Here is a 23,357-nt window from a genome sequence, read left to right as displayed (position 1 = left end):
GTGTGTGTGTGTGTGTGTGTGTGTGTGTGTGTGTGTGTGTGTGTGTGTGTGTGTGTGTGTGTGTGTGTGTGTGTGTGTGTGCAGAAAATGTAGGAAGTCTGTTTAAGTAAAAGAAAGGAAAAGAGGGTTTCCGTTTCCACACTGCTGAAGCTGAGAGGGATTACTTGCCAAAGTCCACTGTTGGTGGCTCCCTTGTTTCCACCAAATGGACCCTGGTAACCACCCCTGAAGCAAGACCCAGGCGTCCCATTCAAGGAGCCGTGTGCAGCACTCCCCCACTGCCAATGATGGAGGCCCAAAATGGGGGGGTCCCTCTCACCCAAGCTGTGAGCTGTTTGCCCTCAGTTGTCACCATGGGGGTGCTGGCTTGCCCAGAGCCCCTGCCTCGAGAAGGATTAGTTGGTAGCTCTGCTGCTGATGCAGCCTGAACACAGCACTGCGAGCAGAGCGGAGGGTAGAGGTACGGCTTGTACACACAATTACGGAAATGCTCCTTAAAAGAACAGTGATGTGGTATTCGGATGCAGAGACCTGGGCTTTGGGGCCAAACACAGCAAGAATCTGAATCCTGTTGCTTTCACTTATTAGACTTGTGTTCATTACTTAAGTCTCTCTGCAATTCACCTTCTTTGCCTGCAGAATGGGAGGAGGAGGAGTAATTGGGCTTAGTAAGTGCTGAAGAGCTATGATCTACTCCTGTGATCTTTTATAGGATTCGTGGAGTAAAGATATTTGTATATAAAATGAGCTGCGAGTGTATTTGTTTTCACACAAAAAAATAGTGGATGTCTTACACTAAATAATGGGAAGTCGCAGTTTACTGAACCAGAAGGGCTTTGTCTGAGGTTCCTTTTACGTCTTGTTGGCTGCAGCAAGGGAAAGGAAGCCCAGGCTGTGTGCGCTGGTCCTGAGCATGCCCTCTCACCATGCTACTTCAGTTTAATCCACCCACCCTGGGGATAAATGATGTGGCATCCCTGTGGGGTCCTCATCCCACACAGGGGATTCGGAGGCAGGGAGAGGTTAAGGGTCTGGTCCAAACTGCCTCTCTCAGCAAGCCAGAGGCAGACCCGGGCTGAGAGCAGACCCCTCCAAGCCCACCTGCATCCCTTCACGCCTCCGCGCTCCTCCTGCCTGTGTCTAATATGCCAACAGCTGCCTGTTCTGTCACGGGCAGAATCTGACCGGCATGTCCCTTCTCTCTGTAGGCTGCTGGACTGACACTTTTGAAGGAATAGTTTTTTTAAGCAGATGGGGGGCTATAATTGATGGAGGAAGGGAGAAACTAATGGGGGAATGAATGAAGAGAAAGCTCTAGTGCCCAGCAAAAAACAAGATATAACCACCTTTTGGATTCTGTCCTTGCTGGATTTCAAGAGGCTCCTTTAGGAAAAGGTTTGAACCTTGATTTTAGAAGAATATTGTGGTTTCCAGCTGAGCCAGGTATTGCGTGTGACCCTGGCAGACTCTGATCTGCTGTGATGACAGATGTCAATTGATGCTGGCCTCCCAGCGTATAGCTTAAGGGCCTGTAGCTGGTGGCACAGGCGTTAATGAATGACTGTAATTCAGACTCGGGCGCAGAATAACACATAAGGGGCTGTTACCAAATTTTAGTGCATTATCTCTAGTCTAGATGACTTTTAATGAAACCACAAGAAAGTATACGAAACTCCCCAGATTTACACACACACACACACACCCACCCACCCACCCCCTTCGTGTCTGCTCTACACTGCTCCTGGAAGACATCCAGGGTGGGGAAGAAGCACCAGAAATGGGTGGGTGTACCTGTCCCACTCTTCAAGGTGCATTCAGTGTGAAGTGATGGGGTGGGCGGTAGGTAACTGGCTAATGGTAGTGCTGCTCACTCCTGCATCCAGCTTGCCCCCCGCCCCCCACCATGGATAAGGCGACATTCAAAGGGTGGAGATCTCCTGGTGGGCGACCCCGGAGCTGGGAGCAGATCTCCACTCCCCACCCTGGATCTCCTCATTCATCCAGGGCCTTTCCTGCTTGCTGTCCCTCCATGGCAGACAGTGGCTCATTGCCAGCCTTGACACAGAACATCTCAGGGGGCCAGGGGTGGCAAAGAGGGTCAGACTTCATCAGAGCTTTTGGTGGTTGGTGCTGCAGAGGTGTGGTACTGTGGGAGCCCATGGGATGGGGCTGGCAAGGCTTAGGCAGCAGGTTAGGGCCATGCTGAGTCCCGGTGAGGAGGAGAAAGGCTGAGGAATTGGAGGATCCTGGGACCCCAGCCATGCGTGGCAAGGTCCTCTCTACTGCAGGGGATCCGTGTAACCCATGTGAGGATGGGCTATGTTAAGAACCAGTGGGTTCCCAAAAGCTGTGGCAGCCTCTCTGCTGCTCAGCCTGTCCCTTCTGCACTTTGCCTCCTGACCGGCAGTACCTCTGTTCACATCTCCCCATGAGGCACAAGTTTTGGAACCCTTCCCTGAGTTTTGATGCTCTAACAGTCCCTTCTTCTAGACTCACTCTCCTCTCTTCACTGCCTTCTACTTCCCTGGATCTCACCCACCAGCCGGAGGGGAGAGGGTACGGAACAGGAGACTGGGGTGCAAGTCCAGGCTCTGCGACCCACCAGTCTGTGATCCAAGGCGAGGTCAGAAACGACATAGAGCCTCCGTTTCCTCTGAACAATGGGAGTGAACAAGATAACAGACACGAGAGTGCCAGAGCGCTGTTCCAGCGTGCGTTCTGCATCATGCTAGCAAGTATTGCTTTGGAAAGGCACAATTGTGGCGGGGGACACTTCCTTCCTAACTTCTTAATAACTAGCTTATCATTTACATGCCCTAAACTGCTCCCCCTGTAGGTGTGCAAGTCAGTGATTTTGAGTAACTGCCAGTTGTGAGATCATCACAATATAGGTCTAGAATATTTCCATCACCCTCTTCAGGGCTGTGGCACCCATTTGCAGTTCATCTCTCCTTCCACCTCTGCCTCCAGGCCACCATGCCTCCACTTTCCCTCTCTCTGGATTTGCCTAGTTAGGACTTTGCTTATAAATGGAGTTCCTTGGTCCTGGCTTCCTTCACTTAGTATGTTTTCAAGGTTCATCCATGTTATGACATGTATCACTACTTCATCCCCCTTTGTGGCTAAATAACATTCCATTTTATGGATCTACCACATTTTGTTTGTCTATCAGTCGATGGATATTTGGATGACTTTCAGTTTTTGGCTATTATGAATAACCAAGGGATGGAATCTCTGAGTTTTATGTTTAGCTTTTTAAGAAACTGCCAAACCATTTTTCAATGTGGCTAAGCCATTTTGCATTCCTACCAGAAATAAATATATGGTGTTCCATTTCTCCACATCCTTGAGGACACTTGTTATTGTTATATTGATTACTGCCATCCTAGCTGGTGTACCCTAGTGGGTGTGGAATAGTATCTCATTGTGGTTTTAATTTGCAATTTAATAGGGAACACTTCTGAATAAATTTGGGAAACATTGGGCAAATCAGAGCTATAAAGGTGTCTTTATTGCAGGACTTCTCAAAGCCTTTAATATTCTCATGATAATTGAGACTCTCAAAGGAGGGCTACTATGTGTATCATTTTCTCCAATGAGGGCCTGGTGTGACCTGGAAACTCTGAGTGTCTTGAGGGATTAGTGTTCTTTGGAAAGCATTAGCCTAAGACAGGGGTCTGGAGACTACTGGCCAAACCCCATCTGCTGTCTGTTTTTGTAAAAAAAAGTTTTATTGGAAGATAGCCACACTCATTCATTTATAAATTGTATGGTTGCTTTCACACCGCAAGGATAGAGCTGTATAGTTAGGACAGTGACCTTTTGGCTTGCAGAGCCTAAAATATTTACTATCTGGCCCTTTACAGAAAAAGTCTGTTGCCCCTGACCTAGTTGTGCCTGGCGCATAGTAGGTGCTTGCTTAACTTTTAAATGAAAGGAGGGACTGACCCTAAGGACCAAGAAAGCACTTTGTGAGGCTTTGTATTATTTGAGCGGGTGCTTAAAGGACAGGTCGAGTTTTTATAGCTTGGGAGAACTGAGAAAGACATTCCTGGCAGAGGGAACAGCAGGAATGAATCCTGTAAAGTAGAGAAGTTAGGGTATGTTTGGGGGCTGGTGGGGACTTCTGCTTGGCCTATGGGGATTTGTCAGGCCAACTTGGGTCCTTAGTTGTATTCCCTGAATGACACAGTTCTGGCCCATCTTCCCCATGACCAGACAGTGGGTCCAAGCTCTGCCTCTGAAGTCAAACAGATGTGGCTTCAGGTTTTGCCTCAGCCTTTCTGGGCATGTTAATTTGCCTAAGCCACAGTTTTCCCATGTGTTAAATGGGAATAACAGTTGCAATTTCTTGATAAGAGGGTTCCTTGCCCTGAGCCTCCAGTGGGTTTTAGGACTCCGGCTGGGGGCTCAGAGGAGCAAATCCCCTAAGTGGGGAGAGCTGGGGGCCTTCTTTCTTCCCAGAGAGGGGACAGCAGAACCCTGAAGGCAGAGAGATTCTGGAGGGGGCAGGGAAGGCACATTTGTTTTGGTGATGGCCCCTTTCTTGTTTGTTGCTTGGGGAGAGCAGAAAGGAAGACCAGCAAGGCTATTTATAGCTCAGCCCCTCAGCGCGGGTTTTTGGGGCAGTCTCTGCGTCCCTGGCAGCAAGTCCTCCATGGCAGGTTAAAGAAAGGTGATGTGTTTGCGGGCTCCGTGCCGGACATTGAGGCCTCCCCTGCCGACTGGCCACGCTGGGAGCTGTTCCCACACAGCCTCTCCCAGGCTCTCTGAGGTGGGAGGGAGGGGGGCCTGGCTGCCTGCTCCCTCTCTGCTTTCCTGGTTCAGACCATTCCTGGCTCTGGAAGCTAGGGAAGCCCCAGGTGTGAGGCTGCTTCCTTCTCTCCCGACCCAGCCTCTCTGGGTATGAGACATTGATATGGGGAATGAGGGTGATGCCTGAGGACTGGATTTGGGATTCCAGCGATTTCCCTAGGACCATGAAGGACGGAGGAGGGGCCTTGAGTGGGAGGCAGCGGTGCGGGGGAGGGGTATGGGGCACCAGAAGAACCCGATTTCCAGTCCTACTCTGGGCAAGATGCTTTACCTCACTTGGCCTCAGTTTCCTCACCTATAAAATGGGTCTAATAATGCCCTCACAGGAAGGAGTAAATGTGGCAAGCTGTAGGGCATTTAGTGGTGCCTGCCATGGTCCCGTCCACTGCCAGCGCCTTCCGGTTCTCTCCTGACAGTCTCTTAATAAGGATGGTTTGCTTTCAGACTGGCCTCTTGGCTTCCCCAGCTCTTTCCCTCCCGTTCCTGTAGAAAATGGCAACATCTCCACCTGGGTATTCCTTCTTCTACCCCCTCCTCTCCTCCCTTACACCCCGTCCCCTCCTGTGTTTGACCCCCACCCCACTCCCTTACCCATTAACTATCCCACTTGCAGCAACCGCAAAACAACACAGGCATAAGCAGAACAGCTTTTGTACCCTGTGTGGCCCTTTTCGCTACCACGGTCTCTGATCCAGGAGAGCCGAACTTCCCCAAAGAGCCACCTCACCAGGGTCCCATCACGTGTCTGCTCCCCACCCGCAGCAGCCTGAAGTCTGCCCCACAGGGATCTGCTCTCCCTGCCTCACCCACCCCTTCTGGTGGCAAATCCCGCAACACCCTCCCTCCCACCAGGCTGCCCGGCAGCACTTGGCAGATGGGCTGCTTCTCCTTCTGGAATGCCCTCTGCCTCCAGGGAGACCACCTTCTCCTGTTGCTCCCCTGCCTTTCTGCTCACACCTGTCTGTCTGCTGCAAGGGCTCCTCCCTTCCTCTCTCTGCCCTGTAAATGTTGGGGTTCTGGAAGCTCTGTGGAGGGTCATCCTCTCCCTCTTTCTCCTCCAGCTCTCCCCAGGCAGCCTCCTGCTCTCCCAGCACACTCTGATGGCTCAGGTCTGAATCTCCTCCCTGCATCTTTTTTCTGAGCTTTACAGCCAGAGCCCCAGTTGCCTCTGGGCATTGCAGCTTCCTGGGTGTCCCACAGACCCTCAAAATCATCCTGTCTAAAAGATTGATTCTTTACCACCTCCTCCTCCAACCTGCTTGATGATTCAGTCCTGCTCAGCTAATGACCCCCCATCCATCCAAGTATGCAGCTGGATGTCAGCTGAGATCTCCCTCTTCCCTGCTGCCCGCCACCCCCTGGCAGTCACTTTGTGCCTGTGCTGTTTTCAAGCCCACTTGTTCCCTTCCAGGGCCATTCTCCCATCTTGGTCCAGACCCTCCCCCTTTAGTGTCCAAACTAAAGCAGCCCTGCTCCATTCCACCCTTACTGTCCATTCTTCCCAATGCAGCCAAAGAGAGTTTTCCAATATATGTATCAGACGGGGTCTCACTCCTATTTAAGATTCTGCTAGGCTTCTGTTGCCCTTAGGACGAAGCCCCAGCTCCTCAGCAATGCTCATAGTCTAGGCTTTGCTCACACTCCAGCCTTGTCCTCACCCCTACCTCTCACCCTGGCTTCTGCTACACTGACCCAACATGCTGTGCCCTTCCCTGGCCTCACTGAGCCTTCATTCAGCCTTTTGCACCGGTGGCCTTTCTGCCCCAAATGCTCCCGCTGCCTTTTCTTTGCTAATTCTCCTCCTACCCTCCAGGACCCCCTGGCTCAGTCCCACCTCCACATCTTGTTATTGGCCAGATCCCCAGTGAGGGTCCCTGCTTTTCTCCGTCCTGACCCTCTCCGTGCCCAGTTCTGTTTTCTTGTCTGCTTTCCCCATTAGAACATGAGCTCTTTACAGATCCCCAGCTGTAACACTGGCACACTAAAGACACCTTGAGAAGTGCTACTTGAATAAATTAATAAATGTATGAAGGACATGTGCACTACCTTTATGTCATATGCAAAGACATGTAATATAGCTTTGGGGCATGCATTTACCAAAGCTTTAATTTATGAAGAAGAGAGGAAGGCGGTAATTTTACAGGGGAATGTTACAGGGGAATCTAGGAGCTAGTATTGAGGCTGAAGGTGTGGGCTTTGGAGCCAGGAGCCCTGGGTTCAAATCCCAGTGCTGTTGCTTGCTCCTGGTGTGACTTTGGGAAAGTTACTTAACCCCTCTGCACCTCAGTTTCCCCACCTTTGAAATGATGGTGATTGTACTTAACCTCAAGGATTGTGGGGAGGGTTAGAGGATGCTTGACAACCTATCAAAGGGAAGTATTGTCATTCCCATTTTACAGATGAAGAAGCTGAGACTCAGAGAAGTGATGTCCCTTACCCAAGGTCACACAGCCGGTAAGGAGCAGAGCTCAATTTGAACCCAGCCCATCTCTCTATGTGCCAAGGGCTGGGGAAGCAGAGGCATCATACCTCCAAGTTCTGAGATTTTAGTCTCCGGAGAGCAATCTCCAGAAATATTCTACACTTATGTCCTGAAAAATATGCCTCATGAAGGATCTGCTTCCCTTCCTGGCTCATAGTAGGTGTTCAGTATAACTTGAGTAAATGTCTCCAAAGAGTTCCGTCTAGTCTTCAACATTTCCTGCTCCCTGGACAGTGTTGGTAGGTCTGTTCCTTGGTCCTTTTTTTGCCAGGGTGTTGGCAGCAAACTCTTCCTTATTCAGACCTTTCTCCTGTCCCCGCACTTCATGGGGGAGGGTCATTAAGAAAGCTTTTTCCCAGGAAGAGCTGTGCCTTCTCCAAGTCTCCAGAGTTGAGTGCCCCAGCCCCTGGCTCTCAAAGGCTGCCCTTGTGGGTTTCAAAACAACCCACAGCCCTCAGGCTGAGAACCTGCCCCCAAGCCCCCTATCTTTAGAAACCCAAAGTCCATTGCTAGTTAGAGTCAGCTCTGGTAAAACCTAAGGAGAATAGTTTGAGGATGTTTTCAAATAGTGTCTGGTGGAACAAAAGAGCAATTCATCCTGCGTAGCTTTTAGTAATCTGCTTCCCATTCTGGGAATTAGATTGTTCAATTAAGCGAGAGGGCACCGAGGCAGGCTGCATGACTCAAAAGTTTGCAGCATGCAAAATGTGGAAGAGAGGGGACCTGAGCCAGCTCCCTCCTGGCTGATCTGCCCCCTCTGCTGTCCCTCCACCCCCGTGCCATTTCCAGTTTTCAAATTCCAGTTCAGAAAACAACTACATCAACAAGAAGGCATGTGTGTATGTGTACCTGTGCTAGGTAGGGACCTCATGTAAGTGTTTCTTTAATGAAAAATTCAGAGCCTGGGGTGGACTGGGAAAAGCACACCATCTGCACTGGCCTGCTTTCTTTCCTGTGTGGGCTTCACCCTTCTCATTCACCAGCTGCTGGGCATTCAGGCTCCTGTTGGGGGCAGTTTGCAAGGTGGTAGATATATGTTGGCTAGGAGACTCTTAATCTAGAAACAAGGTACTTGATGAGCACCCTGAGGTTTCCCTGCAGAATTCTGGGAGTGGGTGGGTACATCACAGTATTTTGGCGGGAAGAAAGTCCAGTCCTTCACTAGCTTCTCAAAGGATACCAGACACCATCCCCAGGTCCTCTTTAAAAATACTATTCAGGTGGAGTTTGTAGGTCATTCCTTCATAGCTAGGAAACTCTACTTCTGTAGTGTAGAAGCCTTATCATGCATAAGCAGTCCTCAGGGAAATGTGGCAAAATGCAGCTGCCAGGGAGTCATACAGCAAGATTCAGGCTCAGTGGGTCTGGGACGAGGTGCAGGAATTTTTGTATTTTTAGCAAGCACTCCACAAAGACCATGCTCTGAGGCCCACTACTCTGTTATGATAATAGATACTCTTGAAGGTTTTATTTAATGGCCTGTAGTTCTTAAAGGAATTAAAGCCAGAGACTACTAAGACATAAGAAAAGAACAAAACATACAAAAAAACCTGTTGCTGGGCACCTGCGTGGGGCAGTCGGTTAAGTGTCGGACTTGGTTTCTGCTCAAGTCGTGATCTCAGGGTTGTGAGACTAAGCTGAGCACAGAGCCTGCTTGAGATTCTCTGCTCCTCTCCCTCTGCCCCTTCTGCTCCTCTCTCTCTAAAATAAATCAATCTTTAAAAAGGAAAAAAACCTATTACAACTATGTGGCTTTCTCCTTCCTTAAATAACTTGGACTTTTTTTGTTGTTGTTGTTGTCCAACTTATACTAGTAGAGGGCAAAAGCCATACATGCTTACCTTTTTATCTGCAGTATTAATATAGTGCCTGGTACATAGTAGGTGCTCAATAAATGTGTTTTTAAGTGGATATTCCCACTTCTGGCTATAGGTCTGAAGGCTGGTTTCCTTTCAAGTAAATCCATAGCCACACACAGCCCAATTTTGTTTGGGGGCCTGCCTGATTTCTCCAGCAGGGACTGGGGCCGGAGGGAGCCTGTAGACCAGTGCTAATTGGTGTCACTGGGTAATTAATGCAGAATCAGGCCCTGAGCAGATTCCCAGGGAGACAGACACTGAGGGAGGCTTTCATGCTTGGTGGGATGGGAGCTGCTTGCTCAAAGGACGTTCCCAGAGTGCTGAGGCAACTGGCGTGGTCCAGCGGGGGTGGTTTGGCAGCCAGAATGGGGTTCGTGGAGTGAGTTTGGAGGGGGTTTGTGTTGGTGCCATGGTTCTGCACAATATGGAGCGTGGCGAGTTTGACTTTAAAGAAACACAAACCCCAGGCGTGGGCTCTGGGAGCCAGGCCTGTGTCAACCCTGAAGAATTGATGGGTTCTGAAGGAAGAGTGTGGCTGGAAGCATTGGCTCAGTGTAGCCAGGGGTCCTCCCCCTCCTGTGGCCTGGGCCCTCTGGGACGTCCCTAGTCTCTGCATGCTGTTCAAGGCTCCCAGGGACACTCCTCTGTTTACCTTTTCTGCTTTTCCCTTCTGATCCCTGTGCTCCAGCTTTCCCCAGGTATCCCATGCCCTGTGTTCTGGCTATTCCCTCGATCTAAAACCACCTTCAGTCCCTCTCTCTCCTGACTAAATTCCATCATCCTTCACAGTGTAGCTCAAATATCACTTCTTCCAGAACGCTTTCCCTGACCCCCTATGTCAGTCAGGACTGGTTGTTTTTTGCCATGATAACAAACACCTCCAAAGATCTCAGTAGCTTAGAGCAACAAAGTTGCTTTCTTGCTCACACAACATCTTTGACAAGGGGTAGCAGAAAGGCTCATGTAGTCACTCGGGAACTCAGGCTTCTAGAGGCTTCATCTTGATACATACCCTGTCATGACAACAACAGTAGGGGAAAGGGAAGGCGTCGAACCACACCACCTGGCTCTGAAAGTCACACAGGTGCCATTGGTCAAAGCAAGTTCAATGTCCGCTGTTTAGTTCAGCAGGCCAGGGATGTATAATTGCTCCAGCTCAGGGAGGGACCTGGAATGTGTACGGATAGTCCTGCAGTCTGCCGGCAACCTCAAGATAGGCTAGATGCTTCTTGGTCTTTCCAAAGTCCCTACAACTTCCTCTGTTATAGCCCTTATCATGCTTATCGTAAACCATCTGCTAACTGGCCTGTCTTTTCCCCCATGAGTGAATCCATGAGGATTCAAGACCACAGAGGCCTGGGTCTTGTTCTTTTCTGGGGTTCCCAGAGCTGGCCCTGGGTTTGTCTCAGAGGAAGTGCTCGGCAAATGGTGGAGGGCAGGTGAATGAGTGGGTGGCCCATCCCTGCCCCTCTATAGCACTAGCTTTGCCGGGGGTGGGGTCAGGGTGGGTCTCCAGCACCCATGACTCTCCCTACTCCCCTCTGCAGGCGCCGGGTCTTGGCCATCTCAGATGGGATCGAGCACATTGGGAACCTCCGCTGGGAGCTGGCCTTGTGTCTCCTGGCAGCCTGGACCATCTGCTACTTCTGCATCTGGAAGGGGACCAAGTCCACAGGAAAGGTAAGAGGTGCATCTTGAAGCAGCTAGCCACGGGCAGGGGAGGACATGAGCTGTCCTTGTATGAGATCACAGGTGACCCAGAGAGTGCCAGGGAGTTCACATTGCAAAAGTCAGCTCTTCTGTGGGGGTGGTAGGAGGAACGCTGGACTGGGAGTCCGCTCAGGAGCCCAGAGCTAGAATCCCAGTGTACCACTTACTTGCCGCACACGTCAGGACTATTCAGTTCTGCCTTCGGAGCCTCAGGTCGCTCATCTGTGAAATAACGAATCCTGTCCTGTCTTACGGAGAGCTGTGCAAGGAAAGGGGAAGTAAAGTGCTTTGAACACTGGAAGCACTAAACTACTACCGTGTGGTTTTTGTAATGAAGATATGTGCTCCAGGTGTGCGTGAGGGCAGGCGATGCTGGCTGCCTACACTGACAGGCCCCGAGACCTCACCCACCTGGAGTCTGTGGAGGGAAGGGCAGATGCTTCCATCTGGTTGCCTTGCTGTGCCATCTGTACCACGTAGCCTCCAGGGCCTCCGTCTCCTCGGGGAAGAGAAATGGGAGAGGCAGCCGACTCTCGACGGGCCTGGTCAGGAGGTTACCACAGGCATCTGGCCAGCACCTAAGGCATGGCCTCACCTACCTGCCAGGGAGGCTCGAAACGTAGGGGAGCAGGGGGACGTCTTTAGCACAGCCATCTGTGCCATGAGGATCAATACAGAGTTTGTATGTGTAGCTCATGGACAAGTCCAGCCCACTCATGTGTTTTATTTAAGAAAAGAAAGTAAAGAATTAGTTGCCAACATTTAAAAATCCAGAGAGTTCATGTTGAAAAAGGAAATATGAATCTGGTATCCTTTGGAAAGTTGAAAGTTTTGGCGACGCTGGGCCTGCATGCCTACACAGCAGCATTTGGCTGAGCTGAGCAGCAGCTACCCCCTTCTAGGGACACTCTGCTTAGCTACAGTCTCCACCATTCCCTGTTGCCCTGACCCTCTGAGGCTGAATGTCAGTCCCACTAGTGTCCTCATTTGTGAAATTCCATTTTTTCTTGTGGGAAAGAGGACACGAAGATTTACTTACTCCTGGTTCACCCTGACCATGTCACTCCTTGCCTGCTTGTTTCCGGTAGGCATTTGCTCATCACCTTTATTCTAAGCTATTGGCTGGGTCAGGGGCTGGAGGTCAAACCTCCACGGAAATGGGAACTTAACAACTCTGGGTCCTTTTACAAAAGACGGTTCCCTCAGTCCCCACAGTGGTAAGTGTTTGACAGGTAGGTGGACCTGCTGGAGGGAAGTTAGGAGAGCAGAAAACAGATACCAACAAGCCCCCATGCTGTGGGCTCTAAGGGAGCTGAGGATGTACTAGAAAGGAATCATAAATGTGCCTGGGGGATCAGAGAAAGAACAGAGACTCATGTCCTGTCGGCCAAGATGACTTTGCTGATCTTTGCTTTCTCTAGTTTGTATCGATGAAAGCAATAGGATTTTTCTGTTTTTCCAAATCTAAAAATCAGTACATTATTGACATACTTCTTTAGACTATATACACTTTGCTCCTGTTCCCCTTCTTGCTGCCTCTTCTGGCTAAAGAGGAGGAGAATAGCTTAGAGGGGTGAAGAACCAGAGTCTGGAATCAGGATTCACATCTCAGGTCTATCACTCAGTAGCTGTGACCTTAGCACGTCGCTTAACTTCTCTGAGCCTCCGTTTCCTCCCCTGCAAAATGGGGATTGATAAGAGGCTTGTCTCATGGGGTGGTTGCCAGGATGAGATGCAAGGATGCATATTCCAGTTTTACAGGGTGGGTAATTAATGGCAAGTGCTGAATAATAGGTAGATCTTAAAAAAAATCTTGTTATAAAGATAAAATTTATTCATTTGAGAAGTAGTTTCTGGGTATCTATACCCAGCATTATTCAGTGGATATCTAAAGATGAATAAAACGTAGCCTCTACCCTACCCAGTTAACGTATGTGTGAGTGCTTTGTGAACTGTAAAGGGAAGGGAGGAGGTGTCATGGTTGATACTATGATTGCTTCTATCACGATTACAACTTTCCTGGGAGTCAGTGCCAAGGCCAGTGGGCTTGGCTGGGTGGCAGTTGTGTGCAGTGGGGTTTGAGGGCCGTTGGACAAGGTGTTAGTGCATGCACGTGCTTGGGTCATCCACATGCACATGTTGCCCTGAGTTCTTGGGCCCAGGCTATGGGCCCCAGCAAAATTTGGTTCCACTCAGCCCTCAGGAGGAAGCTGAGTCCCATGCACAATAGGGCCACTTGCCATTGACTGGGCCATCAAGCCTGTCTGTCAAGAATTCTAATGCAGAGACTGGGTTTCAAGGAAGGACCAGGTTGCTTTCTTGGAGATTTCACAAGAGGCATATGGGAAGGCATGGGAGAGAACATTCATCCACAGCCTTCTGCTCACTGCACACTGCCAGGAGTTTTTTCATCCACATTAGCACACAGAATCCCACAACCTGGGGAGGTATTACCTCTGTGTTATAGATGGAGACCCAGAGGGTAAGAAGTTCAGGAGCCTGGGCTCAGTTACATGAAGACTTTGTACCTCAACACTGACCCAGAGCTGTTCTCATCTTACCTGTCTTTGGACTTGATCAAATTTTAGACAATTGTGATATTTCGAGTGCTGTCCTTTCACACATTCTGCCTGAGCCTTCTTGTTCTGGTCTCTAGTAGACAAGGTAATGATGGCAGCAATCATAGTGCTCGTAATAGTAATGGTTAATCATCATTGAGGGCTTCACATGCCCACTCCATTCAGATCGTGGCACAAACCCAGGAGACAGGGGCAATCATTATCTCTGTTCCAGATGAGGAAACCGAAGCTTGTGGGAGTAAGGAAGTAACTTGCTTAAGGACCCTCAGGTAGGAAGCGGACCCCACGCCTTTGTGACCACACAGCCTGTGCCTTGGATGAGTGTACTGTCTTGCCTGTCGTCTGTGGTGTAGGGACACTGACAGTTTTCTTATGGGCTGGCTATAAAGAGGCAGTTAATGAGATAGCTTAGCGCATAGTGGGTACTTAGTGGTTGTTGGTTGCCTCTGGATCTAGATGGTGCTTTTAAGGGAAATACTGAAATCAGATGAGCCAATTAAGCATTTTCCTGAAGGCTGGGTTTCAGGGGCTCTTCCCCCTATTTTATGCTCAAGACCAGGGTTAGCATCCAGGATGGGATGTGGTTTTCCAGAGCTGCGTGATGTTTTGGAAATTATCTGGTCCACCCCCACCTTTATTTTATCATTCGGGAAACTGAGGCTCAGAGCGGAAGGGACTTACCCAAGGTCATGCAGTAAGTGACAAGTGTCAGGTCAGGAACTAGAGCCTAGTGGCCCAGCTCCTCAGCTGTTTAAAATGATGAGGTTCTGACAGTTTTAGGGGACCAGGAGTCCCCGATGGGCACACGGTGTCTTCTCAAGAGAAGGGCTGATGCTTTTCTTACTGTTTATTGTTCACCTCACCTTGGACATAAGCCTAGAGTCCAAAGGTTTTTCAGGTTCTGTACAAAAACAGCTAAAAATAAACACAGGTCATCTGAGTCTTCCTGAGTGGGCAGCTGCCACCCCTGTCTCTTGCCTTTGGGGCCCTGGCCAGAGCCACTTTAATGAGGCTGTCCAAGGAAGGAGAACGCTGTTTTTCTGCTCTTGTCCAGGACATGGCTGAGTTCCAGCCCGCTTCCCATACTCAGACCTCAGCAGAAATTCTGAAATTTCATTAACTTGAGAAAAGTTTCCCGGTCCCCTCTTATATCCAAGGTAAAAACTATAACCCCAGCTTTAACTTAATTCAGCAAACATGGCCCCTGCTCCTGGAGGCAGACATTGCAGGCTCAACCTGCTAGCTGGTGACTACGTGGAGATTTGGGATCAGGTTTGTGAGTAGATCACAGATGAGTCTGTGACAAGGCCCCAGGTGAAGGCCCAGCCCCACTCCAGCAGCTCAGCAGGCAGCACGTGGGCTCCTGAGTTTGCACTGGCATTAGCATCCCCCGCCCCCTCCACGGACAGTATCCACAGATGTCCTTCAGTGCAGTCCTATCCCGCACCCCAGTCAAGTGCTTTACAGTCCTCTGATGTCACAGAGGCCAGGCTTCAGGATCTCCCCAGGGTCAGAGTGAGCAACCTCTCCTATCAGAAGAAGCTGCTCTGGGTTGGAGAGACACTAACTCGGTTCCAGCTTCAGAACGTAGCAAGGTGCCACATAACTTCTTTAATAAGGATTTGTGGAATGAATGAGTTCCACTGCACCTGGGGCTCCCTGCAAGGTGCTTGGATGCAGTAGAGAGGATGGTGGGCAATCTTGTCCCCAGAGAGCATGCAGCCTAGCAGGGCAGGCACAGAGAGATAAGCAATTGCAATTCAGTGTATTAGTGCTAGCATTCACAATAGAACAGTTGGAGAATCAGATGCTACGAATGTGGGGGTTCTCATGGCTGAGAATTGGCTCGGGAATATTGGAGTGTAGCATGTCAGAGCTGGGAGGCATCTTGGTTTTTAAGTTCAAACCCTGTTTTACAAATAAGGAAGTAGAGGCCCAGAGAGGTTGCACGGTTTGCCCAAGGCCACCCTGTTTGGAAGGAGCAGAGCTGGGATTCAAGCCCAAGTCTATCTGCCTTCCCTAAGCCTGATCCTCATCTGTTCTCATGCCCCCAGCTGGGAGTCCAGGCTCAGTGTGAACACGTTGATTGTAGTTCTGAGCACACAGTAGGTACTCAGAAAGCTGTTTATTTCCCTAACCCAGTCCAACAGCTACGGTTTTAATTCTGCACAGTGATTTTTTTCTCTCTCTTTAAGCACTATTGGAAATGCTAGAAATCTGGATTAGAACAATAAGTAAAAACCTTTCTCAGTTATTTAATAAATTCTGCAAAGATGGAGGATTCTAAGATACTTGCTTTCTTCAGGAGGAAACTTCCAAGGTGTTTGTATATTATCATCTTCTGGATGATGAACAATTTTACTCTGGATAATTGAAATCAAGTGACCACAACATGGAGACATCTTTGTGATTTTTCTGTGTCCTTGGTTTTTGTAGTTTGTTTTTAAAGACTTTATTTTTTAGAGCAGTTTTGGGTTCACAACAAAACAGAGTAGGAAGTACAGAGATTTCCCATATATCCCCCAACTCTACACATGTGTAACCTTCCCGTTATCAAAATCCCTCACCAGAGTTGGGCATTTGCTGTGATTGATGAACCTACACTGATGCATCATCATCACCCAAAATCTGTAGTTTTCATGAGGGCTCACTCTTGATGCTGTACATTCTGGGCATTTGGATGAATGTGTAATGACAGGTATCCACCCTTAGAGTATCCTACAGAATAGTCTCACTGCCCTAAACATCCTTTATGCTCCATCTTTCCATCTCCCCCGCGCTCAACCCCTGGCAACCATCATCTTTTGACTGTCTCCATAGCTTCTACTTTTCCAGAATATCATATCATTGGAATCATACGGTATGTGGCCTTTTCAGATTGGCCTCCTTCACTTAGTACTATGCATTTAAGGTTCCTCCGTGTCTTTCAATGGCTCTCTTTTTAACACTGAATAATATTCCATTGTCTGGATGTACTACAGTTTATCCATTCACCTTCTTAAAAATTGGCTTATTTGAGTATAGTTGACACACAGTGTTACATTCATTTCAGGTGTACAACCTGGTGATTCAATATCTTTCTCTGTTATGCTGTGTTCCCCATAAGTGGAGCTGCTCTCACCACAGGACACTATTATAATACCATTGACTACGTTCCCTGTGCTTACCTTTCGTGCCTGTGACTTATTCATTCCACCCTGTATCTCCCATGCCCCTACCCCACCTCCCCTCTGGCAACCATCAGTTTGTTCTCTGGATGTATAGGTATGATTCTGCTTTTTGTTAGTTTATTCGTTTGTTTTGTTTTTTAGATTCCATATATAAGTGAAATCATGGTATTTGTCTTTCTCTGTCAGACTTACTTCACTTAGCTTAATACCCTCTAGGTCCATCCATGTTGTTGCAAATGGTAAGATTTCATTCTTTTTCTAGCTGAGTAATATTCCATTACAGCTTCTTTATCCGTTCATTTATTGATAGACACTTAGGTTGCTTCCATATCTTAGCTATTGAAAATAATACTGGAATAAACATAGGGGCGCATATCCATTCACCTATTGATAGACATTTTGGGTACTTCTGAGTTTGGCAATTATGAATAAAGCTGTTATAAACATTTGTGTGCAGATTTTTGTGTGGACATAAGTTTTCAACTCCTTTGGATAAATACCAAGGAGTGTGATTGCTGGATTGTATAGTGAGTTTTGTTTTGTTTTCTTTTTAAGATTTATTTTTTTATTTATTTTAGAGAGCACGGGGGGGGGGGGGGGGTGGCGGGCAGAGGGAGAGGGTGAGAGGAACCAAATAGACTCTACATGGAGTGCAGAGCCCAATGTGGGTCTTGGCCTCAAGACTCTGAGATCACAACCTGAGCCAAAACCAGGAGTTGGGACACTTAACTGACTGCACCACCCAGGCACCCCAACGAGTTTTGTTTTGTAAGAAACTGCCAAACTATCTTCCAAAGTTGCTGTACCATTTTGCATTCCTACTAGCAATGAATTATGGTTAATATTGCTCTACATCCTTACCAACATTTGGTACTGTCAGTGTTTTGGATTTTGGCCATCCCAATAGGTGTGTAGTGGTATCTCATTGTTTTAATTTTTATTTCTCTGATGGCATGATGAAGAGCATCTTTTCATATGCTTACTTGTCATCTGTATATCTTTGGTGAGGTGTCTGTTAGGGTCTTGGGCCCATTTTGTAATGGGGCTGCTTTCTTATTGTTGAGTTTTAAGGGTTTTTTGTGTATTTTAGATGACAGTCCTTTATCAGATGTGTGTCTTGCAACTGTCTTCTTCCAGTCTTTGGTTTGTCTTCTCACTCTCTTGACATTATCTTTGCAGAACAGAAATTTTTCATTTTAATGAAATGTATCCTATCAACTATCTGATGGATCCTGCCTTTGGTGTTGTGTCTAAAAAGTCATTGCCGGGGCTGGGTTTTCTCTAGTTATCTTCTAGGAGCTTTATAGTTTTGTGTTTTATGTTTAGGTCTGTGATCATTTTGGGTTGGTTTTTGTGAAAGATGTAAGTAAGGTCTGTGTCTAGATTTATTTTTTACATGTAGATATTCTTTCATTGAAAAGACCAACTTTGCTTTGTCCTTTTTTTGTTGTTGTTGTTGTTTTTTTAATTTTTTTTTATTCATCAACCAAATTCATCTTGACCATCCCTGCCATCCACTCCTGGCCTGGTCTCATAAGTCTGAAACCACCAAGTCATTTTTGACATCTTGTCCCTTTATGTCTCATCCAGTTATTGACCAAGTCTCCTTTTGTAATCCCCCTGGCAAACATCCTGTCCTCTCTGTTTTTGTTGTCTATCCATCTACTCACTCACCCACACATGCAACAAATATTGAGCCCTCGGTGGCTCCCCAGTACCTCCAGAGTGAAAATTGCTCTTAGAATTTCCCACTTGTACAAACATATTGCTGACATGCAGAATAATACAAACGAAATGCTGTATATTCTATGAAACAGCAATTTCAAATAAATTCTGTGTGTTCCTATCTTCATTCTGTTTTATCAAGTGACAGCATGTGAATCAATGTCATGGTTTTGCAATATTTTCCCAATACCTGTATGCATATTTGTTGAAGATGGAAAAATCTGGTCATTACTAGTTGTCCTTCTTTTGTGGCTTTGCTAAACCTTAGTCTAATTCAGGGATTAGCCAAATGAGGCCAATGGCCTGTTTTTGTAAATAAAATTTTACTGGAACACAGCCACGTCCATTTCTGTAAGCAGAGTTAAGTGCTGCAGAGTTAAATGGTTGTGACAGAGACTGTGTGATCCACAAAGCCTAAAATATTCACTCTCTGGCACTTAACAGAAAATGTGTGTGGATCTGTAATCTATTAAACGAACTCGTGCAGACTCCTTGCCATTTAACAAGGAACTAACATAAACAGCCGTCACCCAAAGCATGGCCCATTTCAAAAACTGCAGAGCTACAGTGATAATTGCTATGGGGAGCTCTTCTGAAGATCCTTAATATCTCACCCCAGCACTTTTAGCCCCCCAGATGTGCTATTTCTTGTATCCAAATGTTCATTTGCTATAGACGTTGCGCATTCACTCATTCATGCATCCAGTTAAGTGTCTGTTGCACACTTACTGTGTGCCAGGTACCAGGCTGGGGCTCTTTGCAGTGGTGAGTGATCCATACGACCACGGAGCTTACAGCCTGGTGGGGGGGATGGAGAATGAACAAGTCACAGAAATGTATGGATGGAAGAAAAACGGGAGAAGCTGGGAGAAGAAAGAACAAGGGCAGGGGAACCCCTCAGACAGGATTGACCAGGTGAGCAGCACATGGGAAGTTCTCAAATGGGAAGGACCTGGTTCATGTGCAGCCAAGCAAGTTGGGGCCCAGAGAGAGTTAGTGGTGGTAGGAGATGGGCAGGGGACATCGGCAGGGGTCAGACCTTGCAGGCCATAGGGAAAGCTCGGGCTTTTATTCTGAGTGTGATGGAGAGCCACTGAAAATTCTTAAGTGGGGGAGCATAATCTGATTTTCACCCTGAAAAGCTGGCTCTGGGTGAGTGGGAGACAGAGAGGCTGTATGAGCCGTGTTAGCAGGTGACCAAGGCGGAGGCGGCAGCGCAGTAGAGAGAAGTGGTCGCATCGGACGACTTTTGGTGTGGCATCCTCATTCTATGGGGCCAGAAGGTGCACAGGGGTTCAAGAACTTGTAGTCCTTGGACTTTTGAATGGGGGTGGCTCACCCCAGCCTCTGCCCTCTGCAGGCAGCCATCCTGCCCCCCAGATAGTCAGGGTGTCCTCTCATGCTGCTCCCTACTCCCTCCCCAGCTGGCTCCTGTTCTTTGCTGTCTCCTCTGCCCAACTTCTTCTGTCCTCCTCTTGGTTAATGATTTATGGATTTTTCCCCCTCGTTTCCTGGTCTCCAGGAGCAGACGTTGGGAGGGGAGGGCACTGCAAAAACAGTTCTGGTCCCTTCCCCGCCTCCTACTATTGCCACTTTAAAGGAAGCTGCAGGATTAGCTGGGATTTTAAGAAGAATCCTGCCTTTTCACTGCTTTGGGGCTCTGTTTTTATTCTTTTCAGAGCTCCAGGACACCAAGGCAGGAGAAAAGAAAACACACACACACACGCACGAACGCACACACACACAGACACACATACAGATGCACTCACACAGAAACAGCTGCAAATAACCTTGAATGATTTTTCTCCCCCTTTCCCTTCCTTCATTCACCAACAAGTAGAGGAGATGGAGGTGGCACAAGGACTCTTAAACAGCCCGTGTCATCTGCATGATGATAATAGTAAAGCAAATGCTTTAAGTGGCACTTTGTTTGATCCAGGCCCTGTTCAAAAGCCCTCATGACATTAACCCACTGAGTCCTCACAGCAACCCTGTGCGAAAGGCGACTCTCATCCCCATTTTGCAGATGAGAAGACCGAAGTTCACAGGGCTTAAGCTGTGTGCCCTAAGCTCTTGGGGGACCAGAGCCCGTCACGATGGGGAAGGAGCACGGTGGGGCCCTTGGGCGGGTGAGGGCCCCTACTCCAGGCAGCCTGTCCTAGAGCTGCCTCATGGAGGCACAGCCCTGAGGGGCCCTTGGAGGCTCCTCCCTGGAGCGTGCGCCTTTTTCTCTACCGCCTCCCCCCCCAAAAAACCAAGGCGGGTTGGAGCCGCCAGCGGGGAAACAACCAGGAGCCCCACACAGAAAATTTATTCTTCAGGAGCACCCTATAAAGTGGCTAATGGATTCAATGAGGCATAAAGCAGGAGTAAAGGGGGCAGGGGAAATAAAAGGGAAAGATGTGTGAAAGGGAAGAGAACAGGCCCAGGGAAGGAACTGGGCAGCGCTGTCTCTGGGCTCTCAAGTGGCCTTTGTTGAGCCCGAAGCAAGCGGGGACGGCGTTGGTGGCAGGGCTCTCCCAGTGGCCCGGCTGATGTCTGCATTCAGAGAGGAAACTAGAGCGCTCATGAGATGCATGCAGAGAGCCCAGGCGGCCAGCGCAGGGAGATCCCTGCCCTTGGGCCCCCAGAACCCCAGGACACCCGAAGCCAGTGCCGAGGGGTTTTGTGCCCAGTTGGGAGTGCTTCTCCCACAACTGTGGTTTGGGGAGAGCCATAGATTGTCACATTAAGTCAAAAGAGTTTAGCATCTTGATTCAACCCTTTCTTTGGCCTTGAATGACAGCGCTTCACCTTTAGCGGGAACCCTGGCAGCGCGGAGGGTTGGAAAGGAGCGAAGCTTTGCGACTCAGTAATACCGTCTTTATTAAAGCACAAAGGCCCCCCAAAGTCCAAGTGGTTGCTGGATGGGAGGGGTTCTGCAGGGCTGGCTGCCTCCTGAGAAAGCCCGTTGGAGCACTGCGAGGGGGACCTGGGCGGGGGCAGCGGGCACTGTTAACCTGTATGGAGCGCAGCGCCTCCCGTCCCCGGCGCTATGCAGAGCTCGCCCACGTGGGTGGCCTCCCTGGGAAACAGGAACCCACCCTCCCCTATGGCAAGCATAGAAGAGTCAGAGTGGCTTTGCTCTCAGTGTGAGACCAAGAGCAGTGCTTTTGGAGAACGAAACGAAGCGAGTGGGTACACATTTTGTGCCTATTGAATGTTAGCACTGTGCTAGGCACTCACAAAAGAACTGTGTGCTATGTATCCTGCCCTCAAGAATCTGGCAAAGGAGATGAAGACGGCAATGAAGAGGAATAGAATAAGCCACCGTTTGGAGTCAACAGTCCCACCCCACAACCTACCAGTTGCGCGATATAGGGAGGGCCACCATGACCTTCTCTGGCTGTGTGACCACACACTTCATCTCTCAGGGCCTCGGTTTCCCCTTCTGTCAAGGTTAGCATGATGCGTGCGGTGACAGGTCAGTGGCCATGCTGGTGTCACTAGTGAGAGAACAACTGAGGCGGGGGGTGCCTGGCAGCCAGAGCATGCTGGAGGGGGAGGAGGACCTGGGGTCGGCATGTCTAGGAAGCTCCAGGCAGGGGTGATGTGGGAAGGGTGATGAGCATAGGCCCAAAGGGGTGTTCGGGGGAGCACTGAGAGATGATGTGAGCCTGGGCAGATTGTGGAGTAGATGGCTAAGTCGGGGAGGGGAGGCTGGCAAGTCACAGAGCACCTGCTTGCTGTTGGCCTGGCAGTAATGGGCTAGCTCAGTCTAGGGTAGTCGAATTGTCAGGGAGCCACTGTCTTCCTCCAGAGTCCTTGCTAGATCCTCATTCCTCCCCGTCTCTGTTGCCACTGTGTCAGTCAGCATTCACCCAGAGCAGCAGAACCAGGAGGAGATACAGAGATTTTGTGCGAGGCATTGCTGATTGTGGGGGCCGGCCGGGCAGGCATGAAGTCTGTGGGGCAGGCTGCAACTCTTCAGCAGGGGCTGACACTGCTGCCCACAGGCGCCGGTTCTTCCTTAGGGAAACCTCATTTCTGCTCCGAAGGCCTTTCAACTGATAGAATCAGGCACACTCAGATCATCTGGGATAATCTGCTTTATTTAAGGTCAGCAGGTGGTGGACCTTAATCACATTGACAAAACACCTTCCCAGCAAACCCATACACTGGTGTTTGAATAATGTGACTGTAGCCTAGCTACCTTGCATGTTATAGAGTCTTTCCAGTGCTCTCGTCCAGAGGTGTCCTACCTACACGGGGCTGATAGCACAGGGAGACCCTGCCGTGCACCCTGCCCAGGCCCATTGTCCACCACTGCCAGACTCAGCTTCCTTAACCATGGCTTTTGCTTCATGACTTCTTTGAGAACTCTCAAGTAGCCCCCCCATTACCTGTAGCACCCACTCTGGTCCCTAAAAATCATGCAACCAATATTGTAGCAGTGGCTGTTTCACAGCAAAAGAATGGTCTCCCCAGATTGTTCACATGCTTCCTTCTGACCTTATACATATGTAACCATAGTTCTTATCCCGTTTAATCATAAGATGATGTAATTCAATATTGTACATTTTCATTTAACAGTCCTTCACAAAGTATGTTCCCCCATTTTGCCAAAAGATGATTTTTAAATTCCGTTGAGTAAATATCCCATGACCTAATAAGCTGCTCTGTGACCGATGGGCTCTTAGGATACTTCATGGTTTTTCTCCATCATTGAAAATGCTAAAGGAAATACTTTATTCATATGGTTTTCCTTCCCTGTGGGAGGTCATTTTGATAGGAAGGTTAAAAGGTGTGAAACTTCTGTCAAAATCACCGGTCTCATCTACCCAGAAAACCTCTGTCCACTACCCGCCTCCCCCAGCAAGACAGGCACCCCCCCGCCCAGCAGCTCCCCCGTCATGTCTGGTTGCCTTCCCTTCCACCCTGACATTCTGCCCATGGTTGAAGGTCCAGCTCGAATCTCTCCCTGGCATTTGGGAAATGCTAGCACTGGATGGAGGAGAGTTAAGTTTCCTTCACCCCA

General features: G+C 48.9%; 1 protein-coding gene across 1 annotated transcript in view; it reads left to right on the top strand.

Moving 5' to 3' along the window:
- Positions 1 to 23,357, top strand: part of SLC6A11 (solute carrier family 6 member 11) — a 125,445-nt gene that overhangs the window by 16,782 nt on the left and 85,306 nt on the right. Inside the window, exon 5 of the mRNA XM_021694958.1 lies at positions 10,704 to 10,836. Within this exon, the coding sequence (XP_021550633.1) occupies positions 10,704 to 10,836 (133 nt within the window). The remainder of the gene's footprint in view (positions 1 to 10,703; positions 10,837 to 23,357) is intronic.

Source organism: Neomonachus schauinslandi, chromosome 1 (assembly GCF_002201575.2).
Source record: "Neomonachus schauinslandi chromosome 1, ASM220157v2, whole genome shotgun sequence".
Lineage (NCBI taxonomy): Eukaryota > Metazoa > Chordata > Mammalia > Carnivora > Phocidae > Neomonachus > Neomonachus schauinslandi.
Note: the sequence above shows the minus strand (reverse complement) of the source record. Positions and strands in the feature narration are given on the sequence as shown.